The 24,189-nt window shown below is 41.7% G+C and overlaps 2 protein-coding genes across 2 annotated transcripts in view; one reads left to right on the forward strand and one right to left on the reverse strand.

Moving 5' to 3' along the window:
* Positions 1-474: 474 nt before the first annotated feature.
* On the forward strand, positions 475-17,219 carry LOC124279390. Its single transcript, XM_046715207.1, has 5 exons — positions 475-589; positions 10,990-11,103; positions 11,229-11,485; positions 12,939-13,210; positions 16,880-17,219. The coding sequence occupies exons 1-5, from the start codon at positions 535-537 to the stop codon at positions 17,157-17,159; spliced, it is 978 nt and encodes a 325-aa protein (XP_046571163.1). The 5' UTR covers positions 475-534; the 3' UTR covers positions 17,160-17,219.
* A 1,391-nt stretch (positions 17,220-18,610) lies between these two features.
* The window catches only part of LOC124279389 (glutamate receptor 2-like), a 35,401-nt gene continuing 29,822 nt past the window's right edge, over positions 18,611-24,189 (reverse strand). Inside the window, exon 12 of the mRNA XM_046715206.1 lies at positions 18,611-19,203. Coding sequence (XP_046571162.1) covers positions 18,957-19,203 — 247 coding nt within the window. The 3' untranslated portion in view covers positions 18,611-18,956. The remainder of the gene's footprint in view (positions 19,204-24,189) is intronic.

Here is a 24,189-nt window from a genome sequence, read left to right on the forward strand (position 1 = left end):
GGGTTTCTCCGGATTAAGCAGAAACAGAACGCTGTTTGATACAATATGCTATTTAACTTAGCATATGTTTTGTTTTCATGTTCTTTAGGTGTTCAATTGTCTTCCTTTTGTATGTGTTTCTGATGGGCGCCATCGGTGGTGATGGATACGCCCCCCTTTCTTATGCTTGTAACGAACTTCGGCTATAGCAAACTATAATGAGCGATCCCTTTCAGTTCTTTATAACCGTATTCTACTGTACATCAGTATTCTACAGTAAATTAGTCCATCACTGATGGGAGTGTTTCCTACCAGCTGTTCAGAATCTTTCCAAACGTGGAATGCTTATAGATTATTGTTTGAATGTCTATATCAATTGTTTTGCAGTTAATTTTAGTTGTGATGAATCTCAGCTGTGCTGAAGGTTGTAACGTATACATGTTCTCCTAACCACGTGACCAGTATCGACCCCTTGTGTCAATATAGAGGCACAGTTTCGCCCCGCCCCTGAGGTCTGTTACTCTAGTAGCCATATCCAAACAAGCCCTTGCCATCATGAGACTGCTCTGCCTGGTCTGTGTCCTGTTCTTACAGTGGAGATCCACATTTGGTAAGTTGACAACAAACCAACCTGGAACAATATAATTGTACATATATGGGTTGTTACAGAAGACATTGGTGATAATACAATATCTGGTATGACTGTATGAATAGCACATTAACTCAAAATGGTATTCGTCTTCTACATTTAAAGAACATGTCGGACATATTCGTTGATGGGTGAGAGAGCGAGTGATATTAGTTTCACGCCACTTTTAGCAATATTCCAGCAATATCACGGCGGGGAAACCAGAAATGGGCTCCACGCATTGTACCCATGTGGGGAACCGAACCCGGGTCTTCGGCGTGACAAGCGAACTCTTTAACCAGAAGACTACCCCACCACCACATACTCGTTGGTGCAATCAATACCAAGCCATCCAATCTTCATTTGTATATTTTCAATTTTAGCAATCATGCTCTCAGCCTTGTAAGATATAAAAATATCTTTAGGTTTATAGTTTCTGTACATTATATTGACTATGCTTGGAAACCATATGCTGTAGTAAAAGGAAACTTTGAGAAATGCTGTATATTGACAGGGTAGTGTAGATGAGCGAATACTATGATGTCAAGGTGTTACCTGACGCTTCCTCCCATTTCAACTGTGGTAAGCCATGCGGCAACACCCTCTTTGGGAAAACGACCACAATTTCATATGCCTAACTACCAGCTTGTGTCCAGAACACGTTAACAATCCTTGAGAGATTCTCAACTCTCATGCCACGCCTTACAAATGTTAAACATGATTGACATGCTCCAGGTTGGTCAGTCTATGTCGTTTTACAGCGTCAACCTGTAGCGGACTGAACGGGTCGCGTAGCTGCCCAGATCATACAAAATCATTGTGCGCTGCCCACAATCGTGCCTGACGTCCTCATGTTCTGCCGATTCTGACACAGGTAAACTGTAATGGGTCAACTGCAACTGTGCTGGAACCAGAGAGAATGGAATAGAGTTGTGTTAAGCGACGAATCAAGTTTCACGCTCTGATTTGCCGAAGGAAGAGTACGAGCGTTGCGGTGAACGTTACCCCAGTGCTGCGTACACGAAGTTGATCCATTTCGTTGCGGTAGCGTGATGGTTTTGTGGGAACGTGTTCTCGTAACGTGTTCTCGTAATTCCCAGGAACCTCAATGCAGCGGGATATCGTGAGTGCGTGAGTGAGTGAGTTTAGTTTTATTCCAACTATATGGCGGCGGTCTGTAAATAATCGAATCTGGACCAGACAATCCAGTGATCAACAGCATTGGCAACAATCTTCGCAATATTGGAACCTATGACATGTGTCAACCAAGTCTGCGAGCCTGGCCACCCGATCCCGTTAGTCGCCTCTTACTACAAGCATGGGTTTCTGAAGACCAATTCTAACCCGGACCTTCACGGGTATGGATTTCGTGACCAGGTACTTGTCCCAAAACTGGAACCGTGCATCGCTGCTCATGGTCCAGGTCTCCAATTCCATCGTAACAGAGCAACACCAAATACAGCTTTTGTTCCTGAAAAATGCAGGTATTGACGTCATGGAGAGGCCATCGAGATCATCTGACTTCGATCTCATCGAACATGTATGGGGTGCTCTTGGATGAAGTCTTCGAGCCTTGAGATGTCAAGAGAATATTGGGCACCGTGTTGGTACAGCAATGGCGCAAGTTACCCTAGGCAGTGTTTACGGGTGTTAAGACTGGCAGTGAGACAACATTCGCTTGCTGTTGTGAATGCGACAACCACGCAATCCCAAAACCCTATGAAAACAATGAAAATTTACATTCGACACATAAATATTATAACCACAACTGTCTATTTGCATCAGAATTTCATACGTTTTCCTTCGAATGCGATCTGCAGGCATATGAATTTGACTGATCAATTAGTTGTTGCCGAACTCTTGACTGAAATGAACAATTAGTTGTTGCCGAACTCTTGACTGAAATGAACAATTAGTTGTTGCCGAACTCTTGACTGAAATGAACAATTAGTTGTTGCCGAACTCTTGACTGAAATGAACAATTAGTTGTTGCCGAACTCTTGACTGAAATGAACAATTAGTTGTTGCCGAACTCTTGACTGAAATGAACAATTAGTTGTTGCCGAACTCTTGACTAATATGAACTGTTAGTTGTTGCCGAACTCTTGACTGAAATGAACAATTAGTTGTTGCCGAACTCTTGACTGAAATGAACAATTAGTTGTTGTCGAACTCTTGACTGAAATGAACAATTAGTTGTTGCCGAACACCTTCCAAGATTTTATTCTTGCCGTTGATGAAATGAAAATTAGTTGATGACACTTTGAAATACCGTGTTATACATACACCTTCCAAGTTGTATGTTATCTTATCAAGTCTTATTTAGTTGTATGTTATTTATCGAGTCTTATTTACTTTTAGAATAGTAGGCCTATACATGCATCGTATGTCGACCTTCGACAGGCTGTATATTTACCAAGCGAAAGCTTTGAAACTATTCTATAACTAAAGTATATCTTTGCCGCATTAAAGAATAAGTGAGTGATTCCAATTCAGTGGCGACATGTCAGCTTCATGAGGCAGGAAAGTGACGAGAGTCAAAGAAGTTATCCACTTTGTGGAAACCAAACCTAACCGCGACATCGAGGCGAGACGGGATTCGAACACTCGATCATACATGGTTGGCTCCTGCTCTTGTTAGGTTACACAACTCCGTACAGCGAATTGTGGCGCCATAGTCGACTGGGCCATCTTTGCTAGAAATAAGACACTAAACAAAGTTTATATCACAGTTGTCAGCAGTAATAATGTTTAAACTCTATACACCGTCTTGAATATCTGTAAATAGTCACGGAAGGTATTTTGCAGAGAGTAAACTGACAGATGAAATTGATCGAAAACTACGGATCTGTAGATTCATTTATTCAAATTATTGACAACTAAAGTTAAATCACGAAATTCTGCTATCATGTGTATTGTGAAACATTGAGAGGTGTTTGTGTTTTTAAATCACTCTTTATTCGAAAGTAGGTCTGCCAAATGAAAGTAGGTCTGCCAAATGAAATGCAGCAGTATTGAAATACATGTATGTGCTGAAAATCCCTGTCAGTAGGCAGAGATTACACAACGCCTGTCTAGACATTCATAGCGAACTGAAACTGTTGCTCTGCTGGTAAGACTTCCGCCCGTATCCCCCCTAAATTTTAACGATGAGGGAAAAGTTCTTTGAGTGATATTTTTAGAAGTTGGATATGTCTTACAATATGTTCAGATACAATTAAAGAAACACGTTCAAACTCACCCTATAATTATCAGATGAGGAATATATATTCAGGTGATATGGACGAGAATGAAATTTAAGGGTGGATATGGGCGGAAGTCTTTGTGTAACACCGGTCTTTGACTGAGGTTTGCATTTGTCGTTGAACGTCACGTCACACTCTGTTGCGATTGTCAAAAAGCCCAAAGTAAACCTTGATTCATACGATAGCATAACGTTTGCCCAATGACGTTCTGCCCTGCGCCGCTGCTCTTGGTGCCAGCCACGTCTTGCAGCATTGTGACGGTCCGTCAATTGTGGGACTACTAGTGGACGTGGGGCATGTGGTAGCATGTCTCACAGTCCCTGAACCACGTTATTTCCTCTACTGCCATGCTCTCTCTGCAGTGCTAAAGCCCTAAATAAAGCAAGTCTAGATTGCCTCAGGTTCACAATCTCTGGTCTCCCTGGGGCTCCTTTTCAATTTAAATGGGCTTGTTTGTTACTATCAAAATTTTATATATTCAGAGACTAAGCATTAGTCTAGGTATGTGGGTTCCATCTGTGTAGCTCTGTGAAGCTCAAGTGCAATTTGAAGTGTACTTTGACCACGGTTTCGTAACACAGTCGCTCTGAAGAGGTCTTCTATGCATTTTGACCTATTAACAGCAAGTGGCCGGGGACGAAACAGTTATAAACGCCAGATCGTAATAGACGTTTTACCAGACGTAGCTGTGCTCATTGGTTTGACCAAAGTAGAAAACATGACATGCAGCAAATGCATCATTTGGGACTTTGCACATCACGATGACACGCCGCGATATAAAAAAATACCGTTAAAAAGGCGGTAAATAAAACTCACCAATTGAAACACCTATCCTCCACTCACTGTCCCACTCACCCCCACCACAAACCCCAACCCCAACCCCAACCCCCAACCCCTCCCTATCTAAAACGGACTGCTTGTCAGATATGGATTTGTAATCACCTGTCTGTGGCGTTTGCCTGGAACAACAGCGACAGGAGTGACCACCCATGCGTGTCGACTAGTGGTGTGACAATCGTTAGAATAGATTTCCAGACCAAATCAAACGGTTGTGCTGAAACAGATGTTGCATGTGTTGCGCAGATTTCCACCATATACCACGGAGCAGGTTCAATCCATTTGTTGATTAACGGTGTCAGGACACTGTAGTAGTATACACAATGGGGGTACGGGACCAGGTCCTCCCAAGGGCTCAATTAAAAAATGAGCCCTTGAGGAGTCCCTAATCCCGTACCCCATTATGTATACTACTACTGAGTTGCATGCAAAATTTGATGAAAATCGGTCGAATAGTTTCTGAAATATTGACTTTTAAGTGAGCATGGGGTGGGTCGGGAAAAAAGACTCGGGTCGCCTCGGGGGTGGTTGCTCCACCGAGCGCTGTGGGCGGACGAGTCGTAGTGCGTGTGGGTGTATCTCTCTCGGCTTGGTGTACGCGTGGTTGACTGGCTGGCTACATTAAGCAGAAAAATAGGCATGCAAGACTGATAAAAAATTATGACGAGAAACTATCATCACACGGTGGGTGATGTGTAAGGGACTGTGTCGTGAGGTATGATCATCAACTCCTCTCTGACGAATGCTCTCGGCGGTCCGTCTTTCAAGTAGTACAAGTTCGGTTCACCATCTTTGATATCGACAAGGTCTACGTTGTACGTTTTCATGGACCATATCGGATCGGTTGTGCGTTTTCTGCTGTCTCCCTTGTATTCTCCTGGCTGGTACAAGTACTTAACCCTGACCCGGTCCCGGTAATGTTTTCTCTTTTTTATTGCGATGTGCCGCTGCTGACGACGATTCGACAGATTTCATTTTGATGGCTCTCTTGCCCACGAGTATGGTGACTTCGTTGTTGATGACGTCCACCACTCGCGGTAAGCGTACGACCCATTCCGTGTTTCTGTTTTGGGGATCCATTAAATCCTGCGAGTACTGATGTGAGAACAGGCGTTCGGCTGAGGTGCGATTGAATCTCTCGACTATGGCTTTGCAATACGGCAGGCCAGGTCAAGCGACTGCGTTTGTATATGTGTTCTAAGGCTTTGGGGACTACATTCGAATCTTTGGTCATCAATGGTTCGGCTTCCTTGTAGCGACTGGCGACGTCAACGACTGACAGGGCGTACTTGTAGGTTTTAAGCCTCATGAGGTAGAAAGAGGAGGTCGGCTTGGTGAACGCGATTCAGCTTTGAAATGTCGATTTTCTTGTCTTTCTCGGTATGTACCGAGGCGCCGGCAGGTAAACTTGCCAGATGGCTTGTTTTTTAAGCCAAGCTTTGCCGACGTCTCCATCGATGGCGATCCATCGTTTCGTGTCCATGGGAGACAGCTACGTCTTGTTTATTCTCAGTCCGTATATCCTGTGTCCGTCACTGCTCAACATGTTCATTTGGTGTTTGAACGTTTTATTCTTGAACAGGGCTTCCTTGAATCTGGCGTACTTGATGTGTTTTTTCACCACGTGTTTTTTCACACCTTTCACCTGTCGGATTTCGTTGTCGTCAGCTTTCTTGATGGAATACATCTTGGGTCTCAAACCGACGTACTAGGCGATCGTCCTTCATCTTGCCGAGCACTTTTTTGTTGACTTTGCTGTGCATAGGGTGATCTTTAGGGTAGTCGCTGGTGTCGTACAGGTGCATGTGTTTCTTCATGTCTTCGTATACGTCCTAGGTGTGAATTTCCATCAGCAGGGAATCCGTGTCCGTGTACAACACTTCGCACCTGTCGCCCTACTGCTTTTTCAGCTCATTGTAGTAGAAATCTTACATCAAGTGTTTGGATAATTCGAGGATGCTCATCCCCACGTAAACAGGCCGGTTGAATTTGATGTGGCTTTTGTTCATGTGCAGCGCTGCCAAGTTGTCATCAAATATCTTGCTTCGGTTGAACGCCAGGCTAGCGATCAGTTTCTTGAGTTTATCTTCCTCACTGGATCTGACTAATTTCACATTAACACGTTTTCTCAAATTCTCCATCGTCTTGCCGAACACCGAGTTGTTCATGAGCAAGATTTTTTCGAAGTTGCTCGTGGCTTGTTTTCGCAGATTCGTGTTCAACCGAATGTAAGGCTCCATCCATGTACTTTGATCAATCGGAGCGCCCTGTGTATTTTCATGAGTTTCATTCCAAGCGACAAGTACAGCTGCAGATTATGATAGTGAACCACGTATTTTGTCTTGTTCATCAAGTTCGGCACAAGTTTTTCGAAGTTAGCCAGCTTATTGTCTCCCAGCAAGTTTCGTTGATATTCAGACATCCAGTCTGGGTTCACCGTCAATCGTTCGGGAGCTAGTAGATAGCTGTTGTGCGATTCGTGTAGTTCTGCGGGATAGTCCAAGTCCACTTCGAGCATGTAGCCTTTGTTCGGATTGTTGGTGATGGTCAACGACTGACGCACGGCTTTGACACCTAGTGGCTCTCTCTATTTTCGGCCAGGATCTAGCTTTCGTCCATAATGCGACATTGTTTATATTGAAACTATGTATATTATAAGTTTAATATATAAAAATGGCGGACGATATTCCCATGGACGATTTTGACGTACACCATGAAAAACATCAAGAAAAGATTGCGCAACCTGGAAGACGAGAGACGGACCAGATTGGAAGCTGCTTCCTCCAACCTGGAAGTCCTCCGATCACAAATCAGCCGCGTGCGCGAAATCATCGACAGAGTCTTGAACGAAGACACCACGTTGGCCGACAGGATCCAAATTCTGTTCCGGGAACAAGGAATAACCGTAGCCGGCGTTCTCACGGCTTTGGGCTTCATCATATCGACCCTGGTCGTGTCGCTGACGGGCGGTGGTGGTACACCAAGCCCAACACCAACAAGCCCCGACATCAGAGACTGGATAAAAAAAACATTTGAAATCTCTCGGCGAAGTTCTGGCTAAACTAGCCGGCAAAGCTGCTGAAGCGCTGCCTAGCATTTCGGCAGTATCGTTTCCTGGTTGTTAGGCTTTTTGTCGAAAACCGTCACGTGGCTTGGTCAAAACCTGTGGGCTTTCGTCGTCTCTGTGGCGGGTCTGGCTCGGGAATTTTTAACCAAATGAGGCACAGTCCAACCGCGATTCCGCTGACCACCATTGCCATTTTGCGATCGACGTGCCACTGGCCAGCCAGCCAGCTAGTCGGCTGTACAACCCGAGCCGAGCTGTACACACTGCGACTCGCCCACAGCGCTCGCTCAGTGATACCGCAGATAGAGAGGACAATGACGTGCGGCGGCGCAGTTAGAGAGGACAATGACGTGCGGCGGCGCAGTTAGAAAGTACAATGACGTACGGCGGTGCAGATAGAGAGTACAATGACGTGCGGCGGCGCAGTTAGAGAGTACAATGACGTGCGGCGGCGCAGTTAGAGAGTACAATGACGTACGGCGGTGCAGATAGAGAGTACAATGACGTGCGGCGGCGCAGATAGAGAGTACAATGACGTGTGGCGGCACAGTTAGAGAGTATATTGACGTACGGCGGCGCAGATAGAGATACAATGAGTGCGGCGGCGCAGATAGAGAGTACAATGACGTGCGGCGGCGCAGATAGAGAGTACAATGACGTGCGGCGGCGCAGTTAGAGAGTACAATGACGTGCGGCGGCGCAGTTAGAGAGTACAATGACGTACGGCGGTGCAGATAGAGAGTACAATGACGTGCGGCGGCGCAGATAGAGAGTACAATGACGACGTGCGGCGGCGCAGATAGAGAGTACAATGACGTGTGGCGGCACAGTTAGAGAGTATATTGACGTACGGCGGTGCAGATAGAGAGTACAATGACGTGCGGCGGTGCAGATAGAGAGTACAGTGCCACACAGTCAACACGGTAAACATGGCATACTGAATACTTTCCAATACGTCTACTATAACCAGGGCAATTGGCAACACGGGTTATTAATGTCCCAAACACATACTGCTTTACACAATATTTTCCCTAACACCAAAGTGATTACATCTAATTTTGATGAACCCACAGTTTGTCTAATATAGAAGTAGAATCAAACAAGCAGGGTATAATATCTCATTAAGGTTAGATATTTCAGAAGATATTTTAATCAGTTGTTGTAAGGATGCATGTAATATATATGTATTGTGTTGTAGGAGAAACGTAATATATATGAGTTGTGTTGTAGGGAGACATGTAATATGTACCTGCTGTGTTGTAGGGAGACATGTAATTTATACCTGCTGTGTTGTAGGGAGACATGTAATATATACCTGCTGTGTGGTAGGGAGACATGGAATATATACCTGTTGTGTGGAAGGGAGACATGTAATATATACCTGCTGTGTTGTAGGGAGACATGTAATGTATACCTGCTGTGTTGTAGGGAGACATCTAAGTTATAACTGCTGTGTTGTAAGGAGACATGTAATATATACCTGCTGTGTGGTAGGGAGACACGTAAAAAATAACTGCAGTGTTTTAAGGGGACATGTAATATATACCTGTTGTGTGGTAGGGAGACATGTAATATATGCATGCTGTGTTGTAGGGAGAGATGTAATATATACCTGCTGTGTGGTAGGGAGACATGTAATATATACCAGCTGTGTGGTAGGGAGACATATAATATATACCTGCTGTGTGGAAGGGAGACATGTAATATATACCTGCTGTGTGATATGGAGACATGTAATATATACTTGCTGTGTAGTAGGGAGACATGTATTATATACCTGTTGTGTAGTAAGGAGACATGTAATGTATACCTGCTGTGTTGTAGGGAAACATTTAATATGTTCCTACTGTGTTGTAGGGAGAGATGATATCTATACCTGTTGTGTAGTAGGGAAACATTTAATATATACCTACTGTGTTGTAGGGAGACATGTAATATATGCCTGTTGTGTTGTAGGGAGACATGTTATATATACCTGCTGTGTGGAAGGGAGACATGTAATATATACCTGCTGTGTGGTAGGGAGACATGTAATATATACCTGCTGTGTTGTAGGGAGACATTTAATTTATACCTGCTGTGTTGTAGGGAGACATGTAATATATACCTGATGTGTTGTAGGGAGACATGTAATATATACCTGCTCTGTGGTAGGGAGAAATGTAATATATACCAAGGGGCGGATACAGCTTTTTGAGAAAGGGGGGGTGCACACTATTGAGAAAAGAGAGGGTGCACACTTCATTTTCACCCGAGTTTTAATGGTCATTTAATAAACTTTCATGACAAAAGGGGTGCACCCTTGCACCCTCTGGATCCGCCCTATGTATACCTGCTGTGTGGTTGGGAAACATGTAATTTATACCTGCTGTGTTGTAGGGAGACATTTAATTTATACCAGCTGTGTTGTAGGGAGACATGTAATATATACCTGATGTGTGGTAGGGAGACATGTAATATATACCTGCTGTGTGGTTGGGAGACATGTAATTTATACCTGCTGTGTTGTAGGGAGACATGTAATATATACTTGATGTGTTGTAGGGAGACATGTAATATATACCTGCTGTGTTGTAGGGAGACATGTAATATATACCTGCTGTGTGGTTGGGAGACATGTTATTTATACCTGATGTGTTGTAGGGAGACATGTAATATATACCTGCTGTATGGTAGGGAGACATGTAATATATACCTGGTGTGTTGTATATATGTATGCATGTGATATATAGATGTTGTGTGGTAGGGAGACATGTAATATATACCTGCTGTGTTGTATATCTGTATGCATGTGATATATAGATGTTGTGTGGTAGGGAGACATGTAATATATACCTGCTGTGTTGTATATCTGTATGCATGTGATATATAGATGATGTGTGGTAGGGAGACATGTAATATATACCTGCTGTGTTGTATATCTGTATGCATGTGATATATAGATGTTGTGTGGTAGGGAGACATGTAATATATACCTGCTGTGTTGTAGGGAGATATGTAATATATACCTGGTGTGTTGTATATCTGTATGCATGTGATATATAGATCATGTGTTGTAGGGAGACATGTAATATATACCTGGTGTGTTGTATATCTGTATGTATGTGATATATAGATGTTGTGTGGTTGGGAGACATGTAATATATACCTGGTGTGTTGTTTATCTGTATGCATGTGATATATAGATGTTGTGTGGTTGGGAGACATGTATCATCTGATCATCCTCATTCCAGCATACCTGTGTTCCGCCTCGGAGTGCGTGGCGGAAGCAACGTGTGAGTCAGGCGTTTGCATATGTCCCGAGAGCCTCCCTAATGGCGATGGAAGGTTTTACTGCTATGAAAAGGGTAGGTGTTTATTTCAATATAATGCTTCTTTGTGTACCCAAGTTAAATCATACCGTGTCAGGTCAGTGTGGAAGACCGCCCACAGTTGAAGCATGTCTCAGTTCAGTTTGGGTTTACTCTTCCAGCTGACAGACTGGTTGGTATTGAGTATGGCGACCCGCTGGTGCATAGTCTGATTCCCGACGAGAACTACCGTTTCCCCACCCCATGTGGACACAGGGTGCTGACCGGGGACATTCCCGGGGACTGCTACATATCAGTGTACGCCAATGGCCCCGACCTGGACACCGTCAAGAGGATCTCGCGCACCTTCATCAACGGGATAGAAGTCATCATGAAGAAGGGCAGCAACGAAACCCGCATGCTTGTGAACGACGAAGTGGTGCGTAGAGAGAGAGAGAGAGAGAGAGAGAGAGAGAAAGAGAGAGAGAGAGAGGGAAGGAGAGAGAGAGAGAGAGAGAGAGAGAGAGAGAGAGAGAGAGAGAGAGAAGGAGAGAGAGAGAGAGAGAGAGGGAGGGAGAGAGGAGAGAGAGAGAGAGAGAGAGAGAAAGAGGGGAGGAGAGAGAGAGAGAGAGGGGGGAGAGAGAGAGAGAAAGAGGGAGGGAGAGAGAAGGGAGAGGAGAGAGAGAGAGGGAGAGAGAGAGAGGAGGAGAGAGAGAGAGAGAGAGAGAGAGAGAGAGAGAGAGGAGAGAGAGAGAGAGAGAGAGAGAGAGAGAGAGAGAGAGAGAGAGAGAGAGAGAGAGAGAGAGAGAGAGAGAGAGAGAGAGAGAGAGAGAGATACCTCATTGACTCATTGACATTTACTTGTAACAGGTAGCAGGGAAACCATGTTCTAAGGATATTTGTAATAGGTTGCTTGCCTGGACAGTTTCTGATTCCGGAGCAAGTGGGTGTCACGCCTCAGATAGTGTGTTGGTATAATACATATTCATGAAGGTAGAGTTTATTGTGGCTTTGTGTATCTTCTGGCTGCGTTTGATTTGGTGTTTAGACGTGGTCGTCCAGATAAATTATAGACCTCAGATGTTAAGGGTAAACTATTTCGTTTCATAACGACTGTGTTACCGTGTTTTGCTGTATGTTTGGTGTACGCCAAGGTGCCAAATACCTCTACGCCTCTTGTCTTTATACAACATGGTGTTCTTTACCTCATGGGAGAAGATGGCAGATATGTATAGAGATGGGTACTCTGCAAATATGTATGTTAGTTTTGGCCGACGATGTGGCATTAACTGAAAGTACAGTTGGAGGTTTGGAGAGGAGGTTGGATAAATCTAAACCTGGTCATAAATGGCAGTTATAAGTGAATGTGGAAAAGATTAAAATAAAGGTATCAAGAAGCATAGATGGACTTGGGATATGAACAGTTCCATCTGGATGCCAGCACCAAGTGCTTCAGTAGTCAGTTGCTATGACTGATCTTCAGTGTATATACCTATGGCAGACACACCTATCATGGACCATTGTGGCCGCTGTGATGTAGCGGAGATATTAGTCTTTGGGAACATGCACTCACACATCCAGTTGGAAACAAAACTCATGTCCAAGAAAATATTCAGACATCATCACTAATGGTATCATATTATTGGTAGATATAGTAGTAGGTGTATCTGAAGTCATCCTGGCGTCGTGACATCATCATCTATAATGATGATAGTTGCTATTACCATCATCTATCCTTCACCTTCTTAATTTCGCTTGTGTTGCATTTTTGTTTTTCCTCTTTTTCGATGCTGATTTTGCTCTTTTTGTTTATATCATCATTGTCGTCGTCGTTGTCAATGTAACTTTGGTGTTGTTTTTGTTGTTGTTGTCATTCAATAATGTGATTCCAGGAGTTTCGGAAGAACGACCTCCCCGTGACCTACAAGACGGAGTCTGGTTTGGTCGACATACAAATCCCGGAGTGTTCCACGGTGATCAAGTACCATTCCGCCAACCCATCCCTCGTAATCGACATCCCAAAGTCGAAAAATCTCTACAAGGGTTCCATGCTGCCGACATCTGACCCCGCGATGACCTTGACACAGCAAGCCGAGAGGTACAACTTGACGGTCAAGCAGGACACCCTGGTGATGTCCATTATGAATATCAACTCTAAATACAGGTTCGTCTCCGCTGTCTTAAACAACGTGAAACTTCACTGTTATTGACATGGTCCTAAGTAAGTAAATAACAGATATCTCTCCATGATGGATTCATGTCGTGTATAACACTGTTGTCGTAACGTCGACACAATGTTGAAGAAAACACATTGTTCTTGACGTTGAATTCAGTTACGTCATAGAAGATGATGACGTCACACTCTAACATTGTTGACGCCATATCCACCCTGCCTAAGTCTTGATAATGGATATCATTATTATGATGGTGTATCTATCATACTGATTTTACGAAGCGAGTTTTGACGTGTTATTTAGACGTATAATCTACTTCACTGCCACCGATACTGATAGTGGTCATTAGATCAATAGAGATTACTAAACAAGTGTCTGTCAGATACCATTTATCTTACAACGAGTCGTTTCAAAACGTATTTAACGAGCGAAAGCGAGTTAAATACGTTTCGAAACAACGAGTTGTAAGATAAATGGTATCTGACAGACACGAGTACAGTAATCTGTTTCTTACACACCATAAAATCGCACCATTTTATGGTCGAATACATTCAAATTTCATATTTTCTCATCGTAGCTGCGCAATAATACACAACACAACGTTTATGAATGAGTGACGTCACCTGGCTTCCTAATCACTATTCATCCCTATGGTGACCCTCCACAAAAAAGTTTCTGCCACCTCTTCGCATCATAAAGGCAATAGTGAAAACTAGATAACATCACAGAAAGTTAATTAAACACTCTAAAACGATGATGTTACCGTGCAAATTTGGATGATTTTAATTCTTGCAAGCAAAAAATATTTGAGCATGTGACGTCATCGTTATCGCTTGGTGGTTGTCGTCATCGGAAGATTGTTTCGGATATCTCTGCACATTGGGGATCTGTACTTGTGTACCATTTTCTGTTCAATGTTCTCCCATAGACCGGAGCCAAAACTATTGAGTGTGTGTAATTAGGTGCACCCAATGTGCTTGAATGTGACATTGCTGAGGTTACGTTCACTGTCAATGAGGGACTCTACTCTTCTTCGCCACATCCTTCTCGTTTTCCCGAGCCAGAAACTGCCACTTGGAATGTAACGACATTTACGGAGTTGTCAGTATGAAATGTGAGTTGATTACATCCTGTATGTTATCAAGACATAAACTTTGCATTATCATGCGTCGGAGGAATATCTTGAGCAATGATTTATGTGTAGATCAACTGTTCCTGTACATGTCCGATTGAATAGAAAGGACGTGTGCCGCCATTTGCACTCATGAAGCCTAGCATACATTGTGTTTTTGTGCTGATTGTCATGAGTGAATTTGAATCGCATAGTAGCTCGAAGTTGGAAGTGGGTCTTCATCATACTGTATCAGTGAAATATGTCATCTTCATCAATTCATCGAAGAGGCCATGTGGCAAATCGATCTCACAATGGAAAGGCACTGGCGTTATCGTGTTAGGTATTTTTGCAAGACGATACATGACACGTGTCGCATCTCTCCAGTAAAAGTACCACTGTTGTACATTTTGAATATTCGAAGGGAATCTCGGTCTATATTTCTAACGGCGATTTTCACATAATTGTTTACACAGGTATCACTGATTGTTCGAGCCATTTTGAATTCATGACTGGAAATCTAAGTGTTAATAAAAGGAATTAGAAAATAAATAGATTCGTGTTATATTTATTCTAATTGTGTTTCATTGTATACATACCAGTTTATGTTACAATCGTGAAAATAACAGGTAGGTGTTAAGGGGTAATTTTTTGCACGAGTAACAGGTTTCTGTTCGATTGAAGCCCAAGTAACTTATCAATGAATTTTAATCAGGAAAGTAGTCCGTCATAACCTGACCCTAGGTCATCACCATGGAGTCGCCAATCACGGGATTAGACATCGATCTCACACATATGTGTGATACCAGTTTTATCACATGGGTTTCTCACCCACAGGTGTGTAAGAAATACTGGCACTGGCATGGCTGGCAGTGTGATACTGACATATCTACTGGTACCGACAAAGACACAAAAGTATTTGTACTTGGTACCGACACAAATACTGGCAAAGGTAATAGGTAATAAAATAAATTGGGGTGGGGGGATGCGGTCCCACCAGCGATTGGTTTTCCACAGTATGAGTGGAATCGAACCCGGATCTGCGCTGTAACCACAAGGCCTATACCGAAGTCTGGATGTGACGACTGCGTGAGTCTATATCGAAATCGGGTTGTGACGACAAAGAACTCTACATCTAAGTATGGTTGTGTGTTCAGGGCGACTCTATATTGAAGTAGTGGCAGTAAAAGCAGAAGTGGCAAGTAGCATAATAATAATAATAATAGGATCACCCGAACCCTCTCTGCTGCATCTTCATCTTTAATCTGTAAAACATAATAATAATAATAATAATAATTATGAATTTTCTGTCCCTTTTGACGGTAATTTGATTGGTAAGATTCAGAAAAGGCATGCTAAATATGCAGACCTCGCCTTTGAAATGTCTCGCTTGCATCCAAAGCACACTGGCGTCAGACTCCCCATTGTTCTCTGAGTTCTTGGTTTGGTACCTCCTGATCTCTAGGGGCAGATCAGCAGAGTGCCTGGGTTCTCCACCGAGAGCACAGCCCTTCTGACACTCTGGGTAATGCAGAAGGCTGCAGTGTTGGGAGCCTACATATTCTCCGGAAAGTTCTTGTAGAGTTCAACTAGGCAGCGCTTCCTGGGAGAAGTCCCATTCGGTGTCTGAGTTGCGTGTAGAGGTGGGGCCTGAGAGAGAGTCTTTATTTCCTCAGGTAGTTACCGAAGATTACAAACAAAAACATCATATTATTACAACATGTACATGAATATTAACGATTGGATGTTTAGAGACATATGTACAGAAATTCATGACTTGAAGAAATTCATTCTGTATAACAGTTCACAAAGCGTAACAGAATGGTTTCCCATAGTGTTGAATCTATAGTTGTAAAAGACGTTTTCTGCTCCGAAGAGAAATGACAACATATCTTGTTCACCTTGCATTTCAAGTATTACGTAAGTTTCAACATCAAGTTTATCAATTAAGTATGCAAAGAAATCATTTCGTTGTTGTATTAAGTTTTCACAGTGGAGAAGCATGTGGAAATCATAGTCAAATGTTTGTTTATTACAAAGAGCACACTCTTTTGAGATTTTACCTCTTGATAATATTTTGACACAAAATTGCAAGGAAGATTTATAATTAGGGTGTTTATATGCCAGTTGCCAGAGAGTATGGTAAGAGAGTGTAGTATGAGTTGTTGCGTAAAATGACATGTTTGAACGATAGAGAGTTTGTGATCGCCATAATTGTTCTTCATAACTATGTACAGTAGCATTTACAATTCTTCTCCATACACGTTTTGGAGGAAATATGCCTTTAGCAATATATTTGTCAAAATACGTATTTAGATTATACTTTTCAGATATTGATAAAAGATCATCACAGATGTTACATTTACATTTATCGATATACCCAATTAGTGACCTATAATCCTAAAGTTGCAATGGTAGATATTGATGATGACCTCTTACCAAGACCTTGCACAAGACGACGATGTACCCCTGTGTTAGTAGTGTTGGTAGTGGAAGTATGTAGTCAGCTCTTTTCTGCTAAACTGGTATTGTTTTCTGTCTTTTTCAGTGAATGTCAGCAGCTTCACGACGACTTCACTTCTTACTGCCAGGATGTCTCGGATGAAGACATTGCCACCTTAATCTGCGGCCAGTACGTCTTCACCGACGTCGGAGAAGACTGCCTTGCACGCGACCTAACGGCCCGCGAACTCATCAGCACCATGACCGACTGCTTCCTCGACGTCTGTCTGCACAAGAAGACACCGTGTGAGGTCATCACCAAACATTTCTACTCATGCAAGGCACCACTCAGTGCTGAGTTGGCGAGTTTCAAATGTACGTGGTAGAAACCACACCATTCAACACTTCCCCCTACCTGTGTTGTTTAATAAAGGGCGTTGATACGAGTTAGAATCTTGATAGTTGTGTATTGACAGGATGACAAGGCTGAGAAATACGCCGACCATTCACCAGTAAACGATCATTATAATCCAATACAGACTCCGTCCAGACAGCGTCTACTTGGGGTCGCTCACTTTGGACTAGATTAGCGTACTGTATCAGAAACACAGCGGACCACGGTGTTCACAGGTTTCTGTTTCAGTCACTTTGACATTACAGGAATATAACCAAACCCGGCCCACGATTCAGCGTCCACCTCAGTATATTCTAATGTTTGATGGTAGCAAAAAAATAAGACAAAACTGAAATGGTTATTCAAATGTCATGTATTTCATAATGTAATCATGGTCATGTCTTGGGCCCTAAGCCGCGTTTTAGTCTAGTGACCTTCATAACGTTTGTAATGTTATATTCAGTCAATTTTCAACTGTACACTTTCTTTTGTTGAGCTGTTCACAAATATGATAACTTCCAGAATTATCAAATAGGGACGAATACAATTTAGGAATCTACATAAACCACGGAAAAAATATTCAGGAGTCGTGTCCATCCTCTACGCACGCACGCACGCACACACACGTGTGGCACGCTCACCTGGCTTATAAATATGGAAAGGGGTTTGTCGCTTTGTAAAACCTTTTCCCCTTATTGTTCCCTCTGGCAGTAAAAACGAATAATGAAATCGTAAATTTGTAAATTAAATAATTTCGTACAAATGCTTTTGTTTTCAAGTCGCGTTCATTTTGTACTAATTTCAATGTTTAAATATGTGTGTTACTTTATTACAGGGAGGTCTATCTCTGTATTGTCATCACACGTTTCCATATATATGACAAATGTTAGATCTAGGATTACACTAACTTCAGTACACATTCTACACCCCACACGTACTGAGAAGGTGTTACCCCAAATATAACATCTGTTACATCTGACCACTTTTAAAAGCAATGTGTATTCCTTTCCATACATGTCGCTGACATTAGCATTTCTATTTGTCCATTCTGCCTCCTACGGGGATCAAGACCGCCTCCGTGGTGTAGTGGTTAGAGCGTCCGCCCGGAGAGCGGAAGGTCGCGGGTTCGATCCCCGACCGCGTCATACCAAAAGACGTTAAAATATGGTACTTGTTGGTACCTGCCTGGCGCTCGGCATTAATGGATACAACAAGGACTGGTCGGCTCGGAGTCAGTATAATGTGTCTGAGTGGGGTATTCATGCTTCACTGCGGCATGGTATCTCAGTGGGCTAGCACTATAAAACCAGCTTCAGTCTGGGCTAGTACAAGCAGCCGCACATACACATACACACGCATGTACGTCGTCATATGAGCGAAATATTCTCCAGCGCGACGTTTAACCCAATTTCACCTCACCTCACCTACAGGGATCAAATGTTATATAAATATGCATTTATTCAATAGCCATTCAATGACGAGAAATGATGTTCATTTGAGTCAGTATACGCTTTCTTTTTTAAGTAGCACACCGTCAAAGTGAGGGATATGAGAATCAAAGCATATAAGCACTGTTTCTTGTTATTCCTTTTGACTTCGTGGTGTTTTCACGATCTCCAACAACAGTGATCTCCCTTTGCTCCAGTACTACAATGGCGAATGTGGGCATGGCGTACAGGACCTGTACATTAGCATTACTAAGCAATACAGATGCAAGACCAGGTGTCCTCAACAACACACATACACGTCATCTACAGCTGATATCTTCATAACTTTCAGTCAGTCTAAATCACATAGGTGTTTTGTCCACTTGACTTCCGGTTTGGAGCAGATGCACGTGATGCACGAGCAGCTCCAGAAGCAGGAACAGGCCAGCTACAGCCACGCCCCCTAGTGCGATGTACACGGGGCCCATTACGTCCTTGAGTATTATGGGGTGGACATCTGGTGGCGCTGGACACATATCAGGCGTCCGGGGCTTCTGCCAGTGTTTCCACCATTTCTCCAACAAACCGCTGTCTGCTATGGCTGCCATCCTGGAATGTACAAGTCACAATTTTCTCATTTCTTTCTTCCAAGTCTAAGACATGATACAGATAGATTCAAAGCAACAGCAAAGAATCTAGGACCATCGAGTCTTGCACTTCGGGCTCCTGGACACATATATACCACATTCTTCCGACAATACACCTGGACACACCAATATTACATAGTACTGACAGTGCACTTTGACACATATATACCACATTCTTCCGACAATACACCTGGACACATCAATATTATATAGTACTGACAGTGCACTTTGACACATATATACCACATTCTTCCGACAATACACCTGGACACATCAATATTATATAGTACTGACAGTGCACTTTGACACATATATACCACATTCTTCCGACAATACACCTGGACACATCAATATTATATTATATAGTACATTGACATATGCACATTCTTGACTGGACATATATACCACATTCTTCCGACAATACACCTGGACACATCAATATTATATAGTACTGACAGTGCACTTTGACACATATATACCACATTCTTCCGACAATACACCTGGACACATCAATATTATATAGTACTGACAGTGCACTTTGACACATATATACCACATTCTTCCGACAATACACCTGGACACATCAATATTATATAGTACTGACAGTGCACTTTGACACATATATACCACATTCTTCCGACAATACACCTGGACACATCAATATTATATAGTACTGACAGTGCACTTTGACACATATATACCACATTCTTCCGACAATACACCTGGACACATCAATATTATATAGTACTGACAGTGCACTTTGACACATATATACCACATTCTTCCGACAATACACCTGGACACATCAATATTATATAGTACTGACAGTGCACTTTGACACATATATACCACATTCTTCCGACAATACACCTGGACACATCAATATTATATAGTACTGACAGTGCACTTTGACACATATATACCACATTCTTCCGACAATACACCTGGACACATCAATATTATATAGTACTGACAGTGCACTTTGACACATATATACCACATTCTTCCGACAATACACCTGGACACATCAATATTATATAGTACTGACAGTGCACTTTGACACATATATACCACATTCTTCCGACAATACACCTGGACACATCAATATTATATAGTACTGACAGTGCACTTTGACACATATACAATGTATACCACATTCTTCCGACAATACACCTGGACACATCAATATTATATAGTACTGACAGTGCACTTTGACACATATACAATGTATACCACATTCTTCCGACAATACACCTGGACACATCAATATTATATAGTACTGACAGTGCACTTTGACACATATACCACATTCTTCCGACAATACACCTGACACATCAATATTATATAGTACTGACAGTGCACTTTGACACATATATACCACATTCTTCCGACAATACACCTGGACACATCAATATTATATAGTACTGACAGTGCACTTTGACACATATATACCACATTCTTCCGACAATACACCTGGACACATCAATATTATATAGTACTGACAGTGCACTTTGACACATATATACCACATTCTTCCGACAATACACCTGGACACATCAATAATTATATAGTACTGACAGTGCACTTTGACACATATATACCACATTCTTCCGACAATACACCTGGACACATCAATATTATATAGTACTGACAGTGCACTTTGACACATATATACCACATTCTTCCGACAATACACCTGGACACATCAATATTATATAGTACTGACAGTGCACTTTGACACATATATACCACATTCTTCCGACAATACACCTGGACACATCAATATTATATAGTACTGACAGTGCACTTTGACACATATATACCACATTCTTCCGACAATACACCTGGACACATCAATATTATATAGTACTGACAGTGCACTTTGACACATATACAATGTATACCACATTCTTCCGACAATACACCTGGACACATCAATATTATATAGTACTGACAGTGCACTTTGACACATATATACCACATTCTTCCGACAATACACCTGGACACATCAATATTATATAGTACTGACAGTGCACTTTGACACATATATACCACATTCTTCCGACAATACACCTGGACACATCAATATTATATAGTACTGACAGTGCACTTTGACACATATATACCACATTCTTCCGACAATACACCTGGACACATCAATATTATATAGTACTGACAGTGCACTTTGACACATATATATACCACATTCTTCCGACAATACACCTGGACACATCAATATTATATAGTACTGACAGTGCACTTTGACACATATATACCACATTCTTCCGACAATACACCTGGACACATCAATATTATATAGTACTGACAGTGCACTTTGACACATATATACCACATTCTTCCGACAATACACCTGGACACATCAATATTATATAGTACTGACAGTGCACTTTGACACATATATACCACATTCTTCCGACAATACACCTGGACACATCAATATTATATAGTACTGACAGTGCACTTTGACACATATATACCACATTCTTCCGACAATACACCTGGACACATCAATATTATATAGTACTGACAGTGCACTTTGACACATATATACCACATTCTTCCGACAATACACCTGGACACATCAATATTATATAGTACTGACAGTGCACTTTGACACATATATACCACATTCTTCCGACAATACACCTGGACACATCAATATTATATAGTACTGACAGTGCACTTTGACACATATATACCACATTCTTCCGACAATACACCTGGACACATCAATATTATATAGTACTGACAGTGCACTTTGACACATATATACCACATTCTTCCGACAATACACCTGGACACATCAATATTATATAGTACTGACAGTGCACTTTGACATATATATACCACATTCTTCCGACAATACACCTGGACACATCAATATTATATAGTACTGACAGTGCACTTTGACACATATATACCACATTCTTCCGACAATACACCTGGACACATCAATATTATATAGTACTGACAGTGCACTTTGACACATATATACCACATTCTTCCGACAATACACCTGGACACATCAATATTATATAGTACTGACAGTGCACTTTGACACATATATACCACATTCTTCCGACAATACACCTGGACACATCAATATTATATAGTACTGACAGTGCACTTTGATATATACCACATTCTTCCGACAATACACCTGGACACATCAATATTATATAGTACTGACAGTGCACTTTGACACATATATACCACATTCTTCCGACAATACACCTGGACACATCAATATTATATAGTACTGACAGTGCACTTTGACACATATATACCACATTCTTCCGACAATACACCTGGACACATCAATATTATATAGTACTGACAGTGCACTTTGACACATATATACCACATTCTTCCGACAATACACCTGGACACATCAATATTATATAGTACTGACAGTGCACTTTGACACATATATACCACATTCTTCCGACAATACACCTGGACACATCAATATTATATAGTACTGACAGTGCACTTTGACATATATATATACCACATTCTTCCGACAATACACCTGGACACATCAATATTATATAGTACTGACAGTGCACTTTGACACATATATACCACATTCTTCCGACAATACACCTGGACACATCAATATTATATAGTACTGACAGTGCACTTTTGACATATATATACCACATTCTTCCGACAATACACCTGGACACATCAATATTATATAGTACTGACAGTGCACTTTGACATATATATACCACATTCTTCCGACAATACACCTGGACACATCAATATTATATAGTACTGACAGTGCACTTTGACACATATATACCACATTCTTCCGACAATACACCTGGACACATCAATATTATATAGTACTGACAGTGCACTTTGACACATATATACCACATTCTTCCGACAATACACCTGGACACATCAATATTATATAGTACTGACAGTGCACTTTGACACATATATACCACATTCTTCCGACAATACACCTGGACACATCAATATTATATAGTACTGACAGTGCACTTTGACACATATATACCACATTCTTCCGACAATACACCTGGACACATCAATATTATATAGTACTGACAGTGCACTTTGACACATATATACCACATTCTTCCGACAATACACCTGGACACATCAATATTATATAGTACTGACAGTGCACTTTGACATATATATACCACATTCTTCCGACAATACACCTGGACACATCAATATTATATAGTACTGACAGTGCACTTTGACACATATATACCACATTCTTCCGACAATACACCTGGACACATCAATATTATATAGTACTGACAGTGCACTTTGACACATATATACCACATTCTTCCGACAATACACCTGGACACATCAATATTATATAGTACTGACAGTGCACTTTGACACATATATACCACATTCTTCCGACAATACACCTGGACACATCAATATTATATAGTACTGACAGTGCACTTTGACACATATATACCACATTCTTCCGACAATACACCTGGACACATCAATATTATATAGTACTGACAGTGCACTTTGACACATATATACCACATTCTTCCGACAATACACCTGGACACATCAATATTATATAGTACTGACAGTGCACTTTGACACATATATACCACATTCTTCCGACAATACACCTGGACACATCAATATTATATAGTACTGACAGTGCACTTTGACACATATATACCACATTCTTCCGACAATACACCTGGACACATCAATATTATATAGTACTGACAGTGCACTTTGACACATATATACCACATTCTTCCGACAATACACCTGGACACATCAATATTATATAGTACTGACAGTGCACTTTGACACATATATACCACATTCTTCCGACAATACACCTGACACATCAATATTATATAGTACTGACAGTGCACTTTGACATATATATACCACATTCTTC

Source organism: Haliotis rubra, unplaced genomic scaffold, assembly GCF_003918875.1.
Source record: "Haliotis rubra isolate DU_JTF1 unplaced genomic scaffold, ASM391887v1 Scf25, whole genome shotgun sequence".
NCBI classification, from domain to species: Eukaryota; Metazoa; Mollusca; class Gastropoda; order Lepetellida; family Haliotidae; genus Haliotis; species Haliotis rubra.